Source organism: Penaeus monodon, chromosome 41 (genome assembly GCF_015228065.2).
Source record: "Penaeus monodon isolate SGIC_2016 chromosome 41, NSTDA_Pmon_1, whole genome shotgun sequence".
NCBI classification, from domain to species: Eukaryota; Metazoa; Arthropoda; class Malacostraca; order Decapoda; family Penaeidae; genus Penaeus; species Penaeus monodon.
Window position 1 is genome coordinate 27,808,484 of NC_051426.1, and position 17,500 is coordinate 27,825,983.

Here is a 17,500-nt window from a genome sequence, read left to right on the forward strand (position 1 = left end):
AGTGAGTGAGTGAGTGAGTGAGTGAGTGAGTGAGTGAGTGAGTGAGTGAGTGAGTGATTGAGTGATTGAGTGATTGAGAGAGAGAGAGAGAGAGAGAGAGAGAGAGAGAGAGAGAGAGAGAGAGAGAGAGAGAGAGAGAGAGAGAGAGAGAGAGAGAAGAATGAAGGAACAAAGAAAGAAAGAAGAAAAAAAAAGAGAACGAAAGAAATAATGATGATAATGATAATAATAGCAATAATAACAACAATAATAATAATAATAATAACAACAATAATAATAATAATAATAATAATAATAATAATAATAATAATAATAATAATAATAATGATAATAACAACAAACAAACAAACCCAGAAAGACATAACATCCGCTCCTGGAAAAGATCAAAGCGGACACACCATCCCTTCATTAACCCCCCTCCCCCATGTCCGCTCCCCCCATGCTCCCTCCCCCTCCCCCATGCTCCCTCCTCCCTCCCCTAGCACCCCCCACCCCTTCTTTCTTCTCTGTACCCCCCCCCCCTCGTACCCTATTAGGTCTTATCCCCCTCTCCCCCCTCTGTATCCCCCCCTCGTACCCCATTAGGTCCTGCCATTTACTCCCTCCTTCTCTTCCCTTTCTCCTCTCCCTCCCCGTTTTTCTCCAGTTGTAATACGTTTCCCTTCCTTTCTCTCCCTTCTTCCCTCTTCCCTTCTCCCTCTCTCTTTTTCTTCTCCCCTCTTTTCCCCTTCCCTCCCTTCTCCCTCCCCCTTTATCTTCTCCCCTTAGCCCCTTTCCCATTTCTCCCCTTCTTCCTCCTCCTCCTCCCCTCTTACTCCTCCTCTTTCTCCCCCTTCCTCTTTCTTCTCCCCCCCACCCTAATCCCAACCCCTTTTCCCCCCCCCTTCCTCCTCCCTCTTCTCCCTCCCACCTATTCTCCCCCTTCTCCCCCCCCACCTATCCTCCCCCTTCTCCCTCCCTTCGTCCTCCTATTCTCCTCTCCTCCCCCATCCATGACGACCCCCCCCCCCCCAGCCATCAAAGGATGACCTCGGCAAGAACTAAACGAATTAACAGCGAAGTTAACGTAAACTTTTGAGAAGAAGTAAGAAAGAAAGAAAAAAAGGTGGAAAAAAAGAGAAAAGAGAAAATTCGGATAGAAAATCGGGTAAACGAACCCGGCCTTCCCCCCCCCCCCCCTTTCTTCCCCTCCTCCCCCCCCTCTCCTTCCCCTTGGCTCTCTCCCCCTCTATCCGTTTCCCGTTTCGGTGTATTTCGCGTTTTTTTTTTAATCAGTTATCTGTTCTGGGGTCTCTCTCTCTCTCTCTCTCTCTCTCTCTCTCTCATCTCTCTCTCCTCTCCTCTCTCCTCCCTCCCTCCCTCCTCCCTCCCTCCCTCCCTCCCTCCTCCTCCCCCTCCCCCTCCCTTCCTCCTTCCCTCCCTCCCTCCCTCCCTCCCTCCCTCCCTCCCTCCCTCCCTATCTCTCCCCCTCCCTTCCTCTCCCTATCTCTCTCTCTTTCTCTCTCTCTTTCTCTCTTTCTCTCTCTCTCCTCTCTCTCTCTCTCTCTCTCTCTCTCTACCTCTCCCTTTCCCTCTGTCTGTCTGTCAGTCAGTCTGCCTGTCTGCCTGCCTGCCTCTGTCTGTCTTTCTGTCAGTCAGTCTGCCTGTGTGCCTCTGTCACGCCCGACTCCGTTATCTCAATAATTTATTCATTGTGTCATTTCGTTACTGTTTGCTTTATTCTTTCGTGCTTCCGCCGCGCACTCGAATCGCTCGGCACAGGGAGTGAACTATTATCTCGGCCGCAGTGTGTGTTTTTTTGTAAAGATTTACTTGTTTGTGTGTTTGTTTTTCATTCGGGTCTCTTTGGGCGGTTCGGTTTGGCAAACTGCAGGTGGCAAAAGGCGCATTTATTTTGTGTTTGTTTAATTATTTCCGTTTCGGCCTCGATTTCTGTGTCTGTTGTTGGCTCACACACACGCGCACGCACACACACACACACACGCACACGCACACGCACACGCACACGCACACGCACACGCACACGCACACGCACACGCACACCCACACACACACACACACACACACACACACACACACACACACACACACACACACACACTATACACACACTCACTCTCTCTCTCTCTCTCTCTCTCTCTCTCTCTCTCTCTCTCTCTCTCTCTCTCTCTCTCTCTCTCTCTCTCTCTCTCTCTCTCTCTCTCTCTCACCTTCAAAGAGCTGTGTTTCTTTGTTTCGTCCAGAAGTCCAGTTAGTGTTTTAATTTATAGAGTTTCTTTGTTTTAGTTTTTATTGTTGTTTTGAATATTCAACGTTTTCGTTATTTTTTCCCTTTATTTTGCGAGGACAAGGCATTTTTTTCTAGTTTTTCTTTTTTCTTCGTCGTGTGTTTTTTTGTGGGTGATGATTAATGGGTCATTATTATTTATTTATTTATTTATTTATTTATTATTGTTATTATTTTTTTAGTGTATTGCGTTTTTTTTTTCGTGGGATGTTGCGATGTGGGTTTTTTTTAAGGGATTGTGTTTGCGTGTGCGTGCGTGTGAGTGTGTGTGCGTGTGTTTGTTAATTTTTCGTGGATTTTTTAAAATATATGTACTGCCTCTTTGTAACCTAATATAAACCTCTCTTTCTTTTTTAAAAAATATCACTTCTGCGTATTTGCAAATGTCGTAAACGCACAGGCGGAGGACTAATTAAACTGATTAATTTTATAGGGACCTTCATAAGAATGTGAAGATGGTGATAATTAATGATAGGGAAGATAATAAAAGTGAAGAAAAGACATGTACATTGAAATATACACAAAGACAGAGATACCAATAGAAATAAACAATAACATCATCATCATTATCATTACCTTTATCATTAATTATCATTATAATTTTCATCATTATCGTTATCACTATCGTCGTCGTCATCATCACCACCATCTTTACCACGTCGCCCACCCTCATCAACCACCGCCACCACCACCACCACCACCACCACCACCACCACCAACAACAACAACAACAACAACAACAACAACAACAACAACAACAACAACAACAACAACAACAACAACAACAACAACAACCGCAACCGCAACCGCAACCTAACGATCTCATTCTTTCTCCCCCCTCCCCCTCCTCCCGCTCCTGCTGCTGCTGCACCCCCACCCGCGCCCCCTTCAGGAGAGAGCAAAGGCTACGGCTTCGTGGAGTACGTGACGAAGGAGGTGGCGCTGCAGGCGAAGTCGGTGCTGGACGGGCGCGAGACGAGGGACACGGTGCTGGTCTGTGATTGGCTGGACCCGAGTCACGTGACCTTCGCCTCCTTGCACTCCACCTGCCTCTACGTCGACCAGCTGCCGAAGGACTACCGCGACATGGGCGAATTCCGTCGGATTTTCAGCAAGGTCACCAACCCTCCGTACTGCCAGGTGAGAGGGGCTAGGGGTGGGCGGTCCTAGAAGGGCTAGGGGTGGGCGGTCCTAGAAGGGCTAGGGGTGGGCGGTCCTAGAAGGGCTAGGGGTGGGCGGTCCTAGACGGGCTAGGGGTGGGCGGTCCTAGAAGGGCTAGGGGTGGGCGGTCCTAGAAGGGCTAGGGGTGGGCGGTCCGAGAAGGGCTAGGGGTGGGCGGTCCTAGAAGGGCTAGGGGTGGGCGGTCCTAGACGGGCTAGGGGTGGGCGGTCCTCGTTGGCTGCGTGGGTTTATTTATGCGTTTCTTTTTTTTCTTTTCTTTTTTTTCGTCTGTCTCTTTTTCTGTTTTCTTTTGATTCTTTTTTTCTGTCTTTTTTTCTTTTTCTTTTGATTCTTTTTTTCTGTCTCTTTTACTTTTTCTTTTGATTCTCTTTTTTCTCTTTTCTCATCTTCACCTATTTTTGTCTTCTCTTGCTTGGTTTTCTTATTCTCTTCTCTTCTCTACTCTTTTCTTTTCTTCTCTTCTCTTCTCTACTCTTATCTTGTTTAATTTTGTCTCTAATTCTCTTAAGTATTGATTATCGTTTTCTTTATACTGTTATCACTGTAATTAATTCTAATAATACTATCGTTATTACCATTACTATTGTAGGTTTGTTATCGTCATTATTATCATCACCCACCATTATCATTGTTATCATTGTTATCATCCTCACTTTGTAACCACCATTACCATCCTTATCATCATCATCCTCCCCCTCCTCCCCCTCCCCCTCCCCCTCCCTCCCTCCCGTCCTCCCTCCCTCCGCAGCCCTAACCGCCCTCCTCCTCCTCCCCCTCCCCCTCCCCCTCCCTCCCTCCGCAGCCCTGACCGCCCTCCTCCCCCTCCCCCTCCCCCTCCCTCCCTCCGCAGCCCTAACCGCCCTCCTCCCTCCCTCCCTCCCTCCCTCCCTCCCTCCCTCCGCAGCCCTGACCGCCCTCCTCCCTCCCTCCCTCCCTCCTCCCCCTCCCCCTCCCCCTCCCCCTCCCCCTCCCTCCCTCCGCAGCCCTAACCGCCTCCTCCCGCAGATTGCCATGCGGAACGGCGCCCTCCAGGACTGGGGTCTGGTGGAGTTCATCAGCGCAGAGGACGCCGAGGAGACGCAGTCGTCGCTGCACAACTACGTCCTTCGGGGCCAGAGACTCCGCGTCCAGTACTGCATCCCCGGCGTGAGGGCCATCAACATCTATATGAAGATCCTGAGCGACCCGGTAGGTTTGCTGGGGGTTTTAGGGTGTGGGGGGTTTAGGGTGTGGGGTTAAGGGTTGGGTAGGGGTGTTGGGGTGGGTAGGGGGGTAGGGGTGGGGTGGGGTTAACGTTTGGGGTGGGTGTGGGGGGTAGGGATGGGTAGGGTTGGGGCGTGGGGTGTGAGGTGGGGGTTGAGGGTTGGGGTGTGGGGGGGTAACGGTGGTTAGGGGTGAGTGAGAGGTAAGGTTGGGGGGGAGGGGTTAGGGGTGAGAGGGGAAGGGGAGAAGGAGGAGGGAAGGGGTGAGGGAATAAAAGGAAGGAAGGAATGGAATACTTAGGGAGGTTGAAGGGGGGGGGGGGAGATGGAAAGGTTAGGGAAGGAAGGATAAGGGTTAAGGGATAAAGAGGGTTAAGGGATAAAGAGTGAGAATGGGGAAAAGAAGGAGAGTTGAAAAGGAGGGGAAGGAAGGGTTTAAAGGTTGTGGGCAGATGGTTGAGGAAAAGGATAGGGAAAGATAGGAGAAGAGAATAGGATAGAAGAGAAGAGAACAAGAGAATAATTAGAATATATAGAGTATTCACAAGAACTAAAGAGGAAAGATGAAGAAGAAGAGGAATAGAGCAAAAGTGGAATACAAAATATACGAATGAAAGAGGGATAATGAGAGAGAACATTAAAGGTTTGCAATTGCAATGGCGCGCCGTCACAAAAAAAAAAAAAAAAAAAAAAAAAAAAAAAAAAAAAAAAAAAATATATATATATATATATATATATATATATATATATATATATATATATATATATATATATATATATATATATATATATATATATAAACAGAATTTCGGCTAATAAGATATTGTGAAAGAGGGAGGGGAGGAGGAAAGGAGAGGGAGAGGTAGATAGAGATAGAAAGAGATAAACGAGTAGGTAGAGGTTGATGAAGATAGATCGACAGAGAGAAAGATAGTGAATGACATATAAGGAGAACTAGAGAATAATAGATAGAGACAGAGAAAAGAAGTAAAGAAAGAATAACAGAAAGATAAAGAAAAGAAGAAAAGAGAGAAAGAGACACAGAAAAGGAGAAAATAGAGAATTAGAGAGAGAGAGAGAGAGAGAGAGAGAGAGAGAGAGAGAGAGAGAGAGAGAGAGAGAGAGAGAGAGAGAGAGAGAGAGAGAGAGAGAGAGAGAAATACTGGGGCCTCCAAGTATCCGTAATGCGGGGTTCTTCCGTCTATTAACATATATATGAAAATCTCGTGTGACTCTCCACCTCTACTTGAGACGGGGGGAGGGGGGGAATCCTTCCCTTCCTCCCTCTCTCCCTTACCCTTCCCTCCCTCCCTCTCCTTCTCTCTCCCCTCCCTTGTAATCTGCCACCTCACCTTCTCCCCTTTTCTTTTGCTCCCCATCTTCTCTCCCCTTCCCTTCCTCCCCCTCCCCTCTTCCCCCTCCCTTACTCTCTGTCCCTCCCTCCCCCCCCCACAACACGATCTCCGCCATCTCCAATAATCGGCCTGCCCTTGTCAATTCTCCCCCTCCCTCCCTCCCTCTCCCTCCTCCCTCCCCCTCCCCCATTGCGACTCGAGCCCATTAACCCCCCCCCCCCCAACGTTAACCGGGGGTGTTAACTTCGTTGCATGAGCGCCTCTCCCTCCCCCTCCCTCTCCCTCTCCCTCTCCCTCTCCCTCTCCCTCTCCCTCTCCCTATCTCCCTCTTCCCCCCTCCCCTGTTTAATGGGCCCCATCATCGCATGAGTTAATTAACGGGGGATTGATGACTTATCGCCGTCTCAATGAATTCAATTTTAAGTCATAATTCGGTCGGAGGCCTTGGTTGGTGGGGGTGGGGGGGAGGGGGATGGTGGTGGGGGTGGGGGGGAGGGGGATGGTGGTGGGGGTGGGGTGGGGGTGAAGGGGAGGTTGAGAGGGAGGACGAAGGGGGGGAAGGGGGAGGGTGGTCGGCGGGGAGAGGGAGGGCGAGGGAAAGTGAAGACCCCAATTCCTTCCTCTTCCCCTCCCTCTTTCCCCTCCCCCTCCCTCTTTCCCTTCCCCCTCCCCCTCTTTCCCCTCTCCCTCCCCCTCCCCCCTCCCGAGTCCAACCAAATAAAAGAGGAAAAACAGAAAAGAAACGAAAACGTTTAGGGGGGATGAGGGGAGGGGGGAGGCGATAGGGGGGGTAGGGGAAGCGGGGGAATTTAAAACAGACCTTTATTCACTCTTAGTAGAATAACCTCGCGCTCAGGGTGGCGAACGTTGCAATAACAAGATGTTGCAGGCGCCGTTTGCAATTTATCCCTTTTAATAACGACGGTGATCGTCGACCAGCTATGCCCCTCCCCCCCCTCTCCTTTCCCCTTCCCCCTCCTCTTCCTCCTCCCTCTTTCCCCCTTTCCCACCCCCCTCCTTCCCCCACCCCCTCTTTTCCTTTCCTCTCCTATTCCTCCTTTCTCTTTCTCTTTCACCTCCTCCTCCCCCTCCCCCTCCCCCTCCCGCTCCCCCTTTTGCACCTTGGGATGCGAATACCAGGTCTTCCCTTCCCTTCCCTATCCTTCCCTTCCCTTCCCTTCCCTTCCCTTCCTCTCCCTTCCCCTCTTGCCCCTCCTCTGTTTTCACTTCCTTTCCCTTTCCCTTCTAATCTAATAGGCCTCCCTCCCACCTCCCTTCCCCTCTTGCCCCTCCCTTTCCCTCCCCTCTTGCCCCTCCCTTTCCCTCCCCTCTTGCCCCTCCCTTCCCCTCCCCTCTTGCCCCTTTCTTCCCTTCCCCTCGCCTATGATTTTGATATTAGAATGCGATTGGGGCAATTGTGTCATTTCATTTCGTTGAATTAATCAGCGGGGTACGAGTGGGGGAGGGGGAGGGAGAGGGAGAGGGCGAGGGCGAGAGAGAGGGCGATAGAGAGGGCGAGAGAGAGGGCGAGAGAGGGGGCGAGAGAGAGGGCGAGAGAGGGCGAGAGAGAGGGCGAGAGAGAGGGCGAGAGAGAGGGCCCTCTCCATACTTTCTTTCTTCCTCATCTATGTATTCCCCTCTTCCACCTTTTTCTTCATATATCCCCCTCCTTCATTATATCTTCTTCACTATAATTTCCGTAATTGAATATGCAATTTTAACCCCCCCTTCGTGTCTCCCTCCTCAGGGTCTGAAGAAGAAATCGGCGCTGCTTCCCGAGCCGCCGGCCAACAAGGTCTTCTCCCAGCTGCAGAATCTCACCAAACACAACCCTGCGTGTAAGTCCAGTGGGGAGGGCCGTGGGTCTTTCTGTCTAGTGTGGTGGGGTGGGGTTTTGTGGGGCTGTGGGGTTTTGGCGTTGTGGGGTGGGTGTGTGTGACATAGGCAGACGAAGGAAGAGAGAACACACATTTTGTGGTATTCCTTTGCAATAGATTTCGCTCTCTCATTTTTTTTTTTAAATCGTTCGCTGCCGTTTTTGCTCTTTATGTATATATGTAGATATGGATATGCATATACATGTATACGTGTACCTGGTATATTCAGTATGTATACGGTATATGTATATGAAAATATTTGCATGCATACATGCATGTCCACACACACACACACATACACGCACACGCACACGCACACGCACACGCACACGCACACGCACACGCACATACATACACACACACAAACGCACATACACACATACTCACATGTATACACATACAGACACACGTAATCACATCCATATACCAGCATTTACATACATATACGCACATAGACGCTCACACTGCACATATAAGCATTCGCCACAGCGCTTCTGCTTCTGCCTGCATGCATGCGTTGCAACGAAACTATCAGTTGAACATTTAAGAAGCGAAAGTCAGGGAAGATAAGTTGCAATTGCTCCAGGATACGGAGGAGGTTAAAGTCAGTCTAGTCGACAGAGGGAGAGGAAGAGAGGGAGGGAGGGAGAGAGGGTGGGGGGGAGAGGGAGAGAGGACAGGAGAGAGGAGAGAGAGGAAAAAGAACTTAAATGGTTTTAATTGAATAACAGATTGGGATTAGTAACTCGGGCAGATCATGAGGCCCGGAGGCTGTAAACACCTTGATAGACAGGCCGTTTCGTGTGGCTGTATTGTGGAGGGGTCTCTCTCTCTCTCTCTCTCTCTCTCTCTCTCTCTCTCTCTCTCTTTCTCTCTTCTCTTTCTCTCTTTCTCTCTCTCTTCTCTTCTCTCTCTCTCTCTCTCTCTCTCTCTCTCTCTTTGTGTAATCCCTTCCCTCTCTTTGGTCTTTTTCCTCTCCTCTATCCTCTCTCTCCTCTTTTCTCTATCATCTCTCCCCTCTGTCTCTCCTCTCGCCTCTTTCTTCTGTCCTCTTTTCTCTCTCCTTTCTACTCTCTCCTCCCTCTCCTTATGCACTGTGAATTATTCATCTTCTGTATTTGTTCAACCTGGAAAACCCATTTATGACTTTGAGAGAGTAAAATGTTAGAGTGAGGCAGCATTGTCGTTCATTAGTTACAGTTTAATGGCTTTCAAAGTGTGTTTAATGATATTTAATGATGTTTGAGTGTGTGTTCGTGTAAGAAGTGTTTTTTTTTTTGTCTCTCTTTCTTGTTTTTCTTTTATGAATTTCCCTGTATGTGTGTGTGTGTGTGTGTGTGTGTGTGTGTGTGTGTGTGTGTGTGTGTGTGTGTGTGTGTGTGTGTGTGTGTGTGAGAGAGAGAGAGAGAGAGAGAGAGAGAGAGAGAGAGAGAGAGAGAGAGAGAGAGAGAGAGAGAGAGAGAGAGAGAGAGGAGAGAGAGAGAGAGAGAGAGAGAGAGCGAGAGAGAGAGCGAGAGACAGAGACAGAGACAGAGAGCGAGAGAGAGAGAGAGAGAGAGCGAGAGCGAGAGCGAGAGCGAGAGACAGAGACAGAGACAGAGACAGAGACAGAGACAGAGACAGAGACAGAGACAGAGATAGAGATAGAGATAGAGATAGAGACAGAGACAGAGACAGAGACAGAGAGAGCGAGAGCCCAGAAGGAGCGTAACCTTTCCTGTCTCCCGCAGTCGCCACCAGCCTGCAGAACATCATCCTGACGCAGATCCAGTCGCTGGGGGTGAATCCCGGGGAGGGCGGCCCCCCCGTGCCGCCCCCCCCCCCGGCCCTCCCCGGGGGCCGAGGCCCCCCACCAGCACGAGTTCGGTGCGCCCCCCCCAGCCGCCCCCGCGGCCGGCGTCCCCCTCCAGCGCCACCGTGCTCAACACCAACGCGCAGGCCGCCCTCGTCATCCTGCTGGCCGCCCAGATGCAGCTCCAGCAGCAGCAGCAGAGCCAGCAGCAGCAGTCGCAGCAGCAGGGCGCCCCCGGCGGGGCGAACCTGCTGGCCAGCCCGCACGTGCTCAACCTGTTGCAGTCGCTGGTGCAGCAAGGCGACCCGCAGGCTACGCCCCACCGCGCGCCCGCGCCCGAGGCCACCAACGGCTACTCGAAGCCGCAGGGCGCCGCCGCCAGCGCCGCCAGCATGAAGCCCAACTACAGAAACGGGTACAGCAAGAACGGCGTCAACAAACCTGCCAAGGTAAGAGCAGCATTGCCCGTTTTCCTTTTCCTGTTTGTGATTATATTTGAGCTTCCTTGCTCCCGGGCGGTTTCCCGCCGAGCGACGCGCCTCTGACTGACGCTTCCCTCCGCAGACGCCGCTGCTGCCGACGCCCGGCTCGGGAGGCTACGGCGCCGGGTCGTGGGAGGAGGGCGCGCCGGCGGCCGGCGGGGGCGAGGGCGAGAACGGCCTAACGCCCCTCCTGTCGGGGCTGCTGACCAGCCTGCCCGGCCTGGCCACCCCGAAGGCCACCAAGGACGACCTGCAGGGCACCATCTCCACGCTGCTCTCCAACGCCCACAGCCTGCAGCAGCTGCTCGGCACCCTCACCGCCAACGAGCAGCAGCCGCCGCCACAGCAGCAGCAGCAGCACCCGCAGCAGCTGCAGCAGCAGCCGCAGGCGCAGGTGCCGCCGCCCGCGCCGCCCCTGGACGCGAGCCACGCGGCGCTGGTGTCGGCGGCGACGCTGCTGCCGCCGCCGCACATCAGCACGTCGGCCCCGCCCCCCATGTACCCCTCCAGCCCCCTCATGTCCATGCTGCTGACGGCGGCGGCGCAGCCGGCCAAGCCCGCGCTGCTGGGCGACGGCCCGCTCCGCCCCGAGCACCCCGCCGCCGCCTACATCCCCGCCCACCTGGCCCCGCCGCCCATGGAGCAGCCGCCGCCCCCGCCCCCCGTCTCGTCCGCCCCCGCCTTCCTGTTCGCCTCCCCCGTCACCTCCAGGGTCACCACCTCGTGGTCGCCCCCGCCCATGGCTCCCCCCCCGGCCCTGCTGCAGCCGCCCATCCTCCACCCCGCCGCCCTCCCGCCCCACCCGCGCCTCCTGAACCCGCTCTACCTGACGCCCACCAAGGGCATGGCGCCGCCCGCGCACTCCTTCGGGCCCGCGCCCCCCCACGCCGGCTACAGCACGCCCATCGGCCACAAGCGCAAGAGCAACCACATCCTGCCGTCGCCCGAGCCCTCGCCCGAGAACGGCTACGTGGGCCAGCACTCGCAGGGCATCGGCGGCCACTACCAGGACTCGTACCTCACCAAGAAACTCAAGAAACACTGAGGGGGGAGCCGCCGCCGCAGGGGGGAGCCGCCGCCGCCGCCGCCGCCGCCGCAGGGGGGGCGCCCGGCGAAGGAGAGGCCGCGGGACCTCCAGAGGCCGCCCCCCGCCCCCTTCCCGTCTCCCCGAGAACAGAAAACACGCCCGCACGCCCACACCACACGGACACAAGCCCATTCACACACAGCCACACAAACAAACCTCTCCTCGAACATATTCATCTCTGGTTCTTTCCCCCCAGTTCTTATTATTTGTAAATCTTAGAGTTAGGTTTCGCTTCTTCCAAGGTACAGACACAGTTTAACCACTTGTGCTTGAGATGTAAATAGAGTCCCGGCGAGGGGCGCGAGAGGCTTAGGGAACAGGGCTTTTTAGGAGCATTCTTAGTCTTCGGAGAGAATACTACTTGCAGAGTATATTGGTCAAGTTTTATTTAATTTCTAATTATAATTAGAATGTTCTATATTTAAAAGGGAAGTGTATATTATCATATCATATGAAGGTATAAGCAGCTGAGGAATCTTCTACAGTATATATATAGATATGCGTATATCTACATACTATATACCTACAGTATATCAAAAAACAAACTTGCAAATCTAGAACCAACGTAGCAACTACCACATACACAAAACAAAGTGCCTTTCAGAGCAAGAGTAGTGACTATTTTAGCTGCTTTTTAATTTATTCTGGAGTTTGTGAATATCGAGTTTCTGATATTGAAGAAGTTTTGTATGAAGCATTATTTTCATACTAGTTTACTGAAGCAAAGGAATTTGGAACTTATGTACAGTGTGTCCTCAACATAACGCTGGGCTGGGGACTCGCAGGTGCAGGATGTGTGTGTATGTCAATAAGGGTCATTTCTTTAAGGTTTAGCATTAAGTGGTTGGGTCTTATGCATAGTGGTAATATAGCCCTATCTTGTCCCCTGCCCAGTTGTTTGTTCTTAAGTATGCTGAACTTCTTATTCATACGATTTGAACACCCTCCCAGTCTTTACAGTGAGTATTGTACTGTAATTCAGGACTTTAGGGCGTATTTAAGAGTCTTGTAAAAAAAAAAAAAGATATAGATATATATAAACATACCACAGGCTTTTTGAGGCATTACATAAACGAATGGCATTGTGTAATTGGCTTGCGTTCCCATAAGGATTGTATGGGAATTGGAACAGACACACACACACACACGGTACACACTTACACACACACACACACACACACACACACACGGTACATACACACACACACACACACACACACACAACAGTTATCGTTGGCTTTGCCCTTGCGACGAAGAGGTGAGAATGAGAGTTAAGTGGTTCGTCTCTCTCTCTCTCTCTCTCTTTCTCTCTCCCACTTTTCAGAGTATATCGCGTGAGGTAACAACCAACTAATTATTTACCAAAAAAAAGAAAAAAAATTGTTACTAAAAAAAATGCAAAAAAAAAAGTTTGCCTAAGAGTTGGATAGGAATTTGGAAGTACTGTAACGAGAAGGAGCCTTATGGTGAGTGTACAGAAGGCTCCATTTTGCTGATCTCGTCCTTGTCCAATGTTTGTTTTGAATTGTTAGTTTTAATTATTGATATTAAAATTTTTTTTTTTTCTGGAAAGGGTGTTTGTGAGAAAAAAAAAAGACTTTCGAGGACAGATTTTTTTTCTTTCTCTCTCTTTCTCGAAAGGTCACAAATATCCCGGAAATAAAAGGGAAAAAAACATGATCTGTGACTCTGTGTTATAAAGAAAATTATTTTTTTTTCTTTTCAAATGTTATTGTTAATGTTAAAGCAAAACATTATATTTAAAAAACAACAACTCTAGGATTTGCCGTAGTGTTAGTCATTTTGCTAAGGATATTGTGAAGGATGTTTCAAAAGAAAAAAAAGAAAAAAGAAAAAAAAAAGGTCGATTCCACGAAGAATTTTTTTTTTCTTTCTTAAGGCGACAAGACCCGTGTGTGGAGTGTTGGAATTGATGAGACTTATTATGTAAACACAAATTTAGATTTTAGAATTGCATCTTCTCTCTCTGTCCCTAATGTGGAGAAAAAAAATCTACATATCCCTTTTTTGTGGAGATTCAAGGCGTTTGTATATATATATTCTCTATGTGTGTGTGTGTGTGCGCGAAGAAAGACCAATTGAGGAAAGGGATCCACGATGCCAGCGCTTTTCTCGTGTTGTTATCGTTTTATCTTTGTGGTTTAAAGGAAAGATTTTTCATTGATCTTTGCCATTCTGAGGCGTTTCTTTTTTTTCCCTTTTTTGGCAAGAGTCATGTTAAAGGTAGTTTAATCAGTCTTTCCTGTTTTTGGGGGGTCAATTTAGGTAATAGTTGACTTTTTATTTTTTTATTTTTTTATTTATATATATTTTTTGTGAAGGAAATTGCATGAAGAGAATGGAGGAATTAATGACAAGAGTGAGGTCTGGCTGGCGGGTTAATTAATCAGCTGGTTATCATAATTGGGTTGTTTCAAGTGCGTGCCCTTCTTGCATGGAGATTCAGGGAAACAATTGGTTGAGTGTTGAAGAATGTTGCAAGGCACAGACATTTTATTGTATTTTACACTTTTCTCTTCCCTTTTTTAATGAAAATAGGGATTCAATAATGTTAGTTTCTTTTTTATATGTTTCTGTATATATTTTACATGTTTTCTGTCATTGGCAGCCATTTCTTCCGTTATTTCTTGCAATTGACAATCGTTCGAATTGTTGCAAGATGAACACATTTCTTTCCCCTGTGTTTTTTATTTTATTATAATTCTTATTCTGACATATAGACTATATATAGCTAGTGTTTAAGTTGTCTAGTTTTTTTCTTAAAGGGATTTTTGAAATTCCGCGCAACTAAAAGGAAAAAGTTTCCTTAAAAAGAACGGTGAGCGAAAGGCATGGCTTTCAAGAGAGTATCCGAACACATCATTTCATTTGCTTTTTTTTCGTCTTGTTTGTTAATTCTTTTCCCGTAATTATGTAGTGAAAAGAAACATTAGCGACCCACTTTTTTGTTTGTATTTATTTGTAATCTATGTGTTTATTTACAGCATTGTGTTAAAAGGTTTGGTTACGAATGTGATTACACTTTTATATACTTATTTACTTATGATTACAATTTTCATATTTTTATTTACTTTTGATTACACTTTTCATATTATTGAGTTTTGATAACACTTTCATATACTTATTTACTTATGCATATTACTTATATACTTAAATGTGAAGCGAGGTCTTTCACCCACCACTTAACACAGACCGTTCCTGGCGTGTACCGTTCTAGGTGAGTTGCTCCTTGGGGTTAACCTGGGCATTATTAGCACTAAGGTGTAAAATTAGATGTGTATATATGTTCGTTTAATTTAGTTTAGTTATATTCTGGAAGACTTGTTGTTAAAGTTTTCCTGTCTCTGTGTTTTTTTTTTCAAAGATGGCATTGATATATGTATTTTTTTTTATAATTTTTGTGTTGTTTGTTTTTTTTCTATTTTTTTTTCTTTCTCTTGTTGAGGTCCATTGTGTGTTTAAAGGATATTTTTTTGTTTTTCTTTATAATTTTTTTTCCCTTTTATGTTTGTATATTTGGTTTTGTCTTTTTCTTTCTCTCTCTCTGTCTGTCTCTCTTTTCGTCTCTTTTTCTCACTCTCTTTTTCGCATCTTTTTTTCCTCTCTCTCTCTCTTGTCATCTCTTCTGATATCCATATAAGCTGTCTTTCTTTTTTCGTGCAGGAAGCTGATCTTTGACTTTGCAGGATTAGATTTTTCGAAATTGTCAAAAGGGGCGAATCCCGTGCACAGTTTTACTCCACAAGTTCGTTTTTTTCTCTCTCTTTCCCTCTCTCCTTTCTCTTTTTTCTGTATAAGATCTTCTCTCTTGTATTTTTTTTTGTCAAACACTTTTATCCAGACATTTCGTTACTATTATTTTTTTAACCACTGTCATTACACACCAAATGGAAAAAAAATATTTGCTTCCTTTTTTTTATTTCTTTATGTCCATTTTTAACAAATTTCCTCTGTCTTTCTTCTCGTTTTTTGTTATCTCTCTTCTTTTATTTCATTTATGTCTTTATTGGTCTTATGCTTAGTTTTCTATTTTCTTGATTTTTTTTTCATTAAAGTTTCCTCTCCCTTTCTTTATTTTCTCTCTTTTTATTTCCCTTTTTTATCTTCCTATCTTGCATTTCCTCTTCGCAAAGTGACCTCCATTTCGTAGCATGAAAGCGCACAGGATAGCGACCCTTCACTAAACTGTCGATTTTTTTTCGTATCATTTTTACCCTTTTTATTTCGTATTCCACATCTCTCGGGCCAATATTCCACCCCTGACGGTTCCACTTTAAGACTTGAACGATAAGAAGTGAAATTGATGCGTATAGTGAGAAAGGAATTGTTAGTAGAGAGAACCCACATATGTTTTTATTTACTTATTTACTTGTGTTTATGTTTCGACCCCAATGGTTTTTTTTTCGAATATTGGCCTATAGGATGTGAGCCTTGCATTGATCTGTCGTTTTTTTATTATTAATTGTTGAATATTTAAGACATATTTTTTATTCCTTTCATCCTTTCTTTCTCTCTCTCTTTCTTTTATTAAATGTCGATGTTACTTTTTTTATCTTTTTTCTCCGTAAGGTAAATAATAATCTCTCGGTTATAGTATTTCGTAAAATTCTTGAGTCCACAACCAGGTATGCCTTTGAATGTCCCCGAACGAAAGCTTTTGATACTCAATTTATATCAAGAAGATTAATTTAATTTATTTTATTGTTATCTTTGTTTTATTGGTTTATTTAATGTTTTGTATTTTTTTTTCTTTTTTTGAGAATCTGGTAAGCGCCATTTTTATTTATTTATTCTTTTTTTTTTATCGTGGCGTCACGATTCGGCGTTTCGTTTCGTTTCTTCGTAAGTTTTGATGAAATAAACGAAAAAGGAAACAAACTGGATTATGCAGTTTCGTTGGCAAAAGATTTTGTCATTCTTGTTACTAAATTGCAGTGTACTGGGAAATGTCCAGTATATGTTATGGAATATTTTGTATGATAATCCAAACAAACGTTCAGGGCAAACATCGTTCATTATCGTAACGCAGTTCTTACGTCAGTAAAAATTTATATTTCCACTTTGTGTAAATATATATATATATATATTCTGGGATACAGTAGGTTGGCTAGGTTAAGTATATTGGATGCAAACGTGGTTAGTCAGGCAAAAAACAATAAAAAAAAGATTTTAAAGTAAAGAAGAAAATATACAGTTATTTAATGAACATTTAATTCATTCACAAACTTTTTTTTTCGAAGATACTATGTCTCGTTCAAGTCTCGCCTGGCTGACGACGCGTGCGCCGTTGCAGAAGTCTACGGGATCACGACCACAATTTCACTTACGGCGGTGTTTTATGTTTTTGAGTAGGGGGGCGGTTTGGCGATGCCCCCCCCCCCTCCCCCATCTTGGCGTTTATACCCAGATTTTGAGCTCATTTCATACCAGATTCTGCAAGATGAAAGAAATATCGAAAGTGCAATCAATATTTATCGTAATTTAAGAACGCAAATTACCAGCAAAAAATTTAAGGTGCAATTAGAAATTTTCTTTTGGAGAAAAAAATAAAAAGATTTATAAGTCTAAATTTCTTCCTTTAAACGAATTGCTTGTTTAGTGCAACCTAGAAAACGGTGATGGTGTTATTACGTTGCAATACGTTCGTTAAAGAGATATGTAAAATTAGAAATTCGCGATTTATATATTTTAAAGTAACGTTAAAAACCAATATTTTTCATATAGAATCCTCTTCTATTTACGTCGTTAGAGAGTGGATTTTTCAGTGGACTTTTATTTTTTCAAAATATTTTTTACTTCACAGAAGTTCAAACACTAATTTCTGAATTAACATTATTATACCTTTTGGTTCTAGTAACAAATTCATGTATTTCTTCTTGGTTAATACTATCCATATTGTTATCGTTTCTATGATTATTATTATCATTATTTTATTATTATCATTATATTTATTGTCATTATTCTTATTTCTTTTTTGCGCTGCGGGCATTAATTAGTCACTTAGTTTTTTAATAAACTGAATATCAAACATTTTTGGTTCACGACAGCCATAGTTTCGTTAGCTTAGGGAAGTTTGGTAACAACCTTTTTTAATTTTCCATGTAATTATAGTGTCATTTTTTTCAACACATTTAGGTATTTGTAATTAACAAGATATATTTAGGACGTCATTCTCTCCTGGTATTGGTTATATGCATAATGTAGAGAAAAAAGCT

At 46.0% G+C, this 17,500-nt stretch overlaps 1 protein-coding gene across 1 annotated transcript in view; it reads left to right on the top strand.

Moving 5' to 3' along the window:
• The window catches only part of LOC119598468 (ribonucleoprotein PTB-binding 1-like), a 14,387-nt gene extending 1,279 nt beyond the window's left edge, over positions 1-13,108 (top strand). Inside the window, exons 3-7 of the mRNA XM_037948098.1 lie at positions 3,180-3,427; positions 4,475-4,657; positions 7,774-7,864; positions 9,634-10,088; positions 10,260-13,108. Of these exons, the coding sequence (XP_037804026.1) occupies positions 3,180-3,427; positions 4,475-4,657; positions 7,774-7,864; positions 9,634-10,088; positions 10,260-11,222 (1,940 nt within the window). The 3' untranslated portion in view covers positions 11,223-13,108. The remainder of the gene's footprint in view (positions 1-3,179; positions 3,428-4,474; positions 4,658-7,773; positions 7,865-9,633; positions 10,089-10,259) is intronic.
• The last annotated feature ends 4,392 nt before the right edge of the window (positions 13,109-17,500 follow it).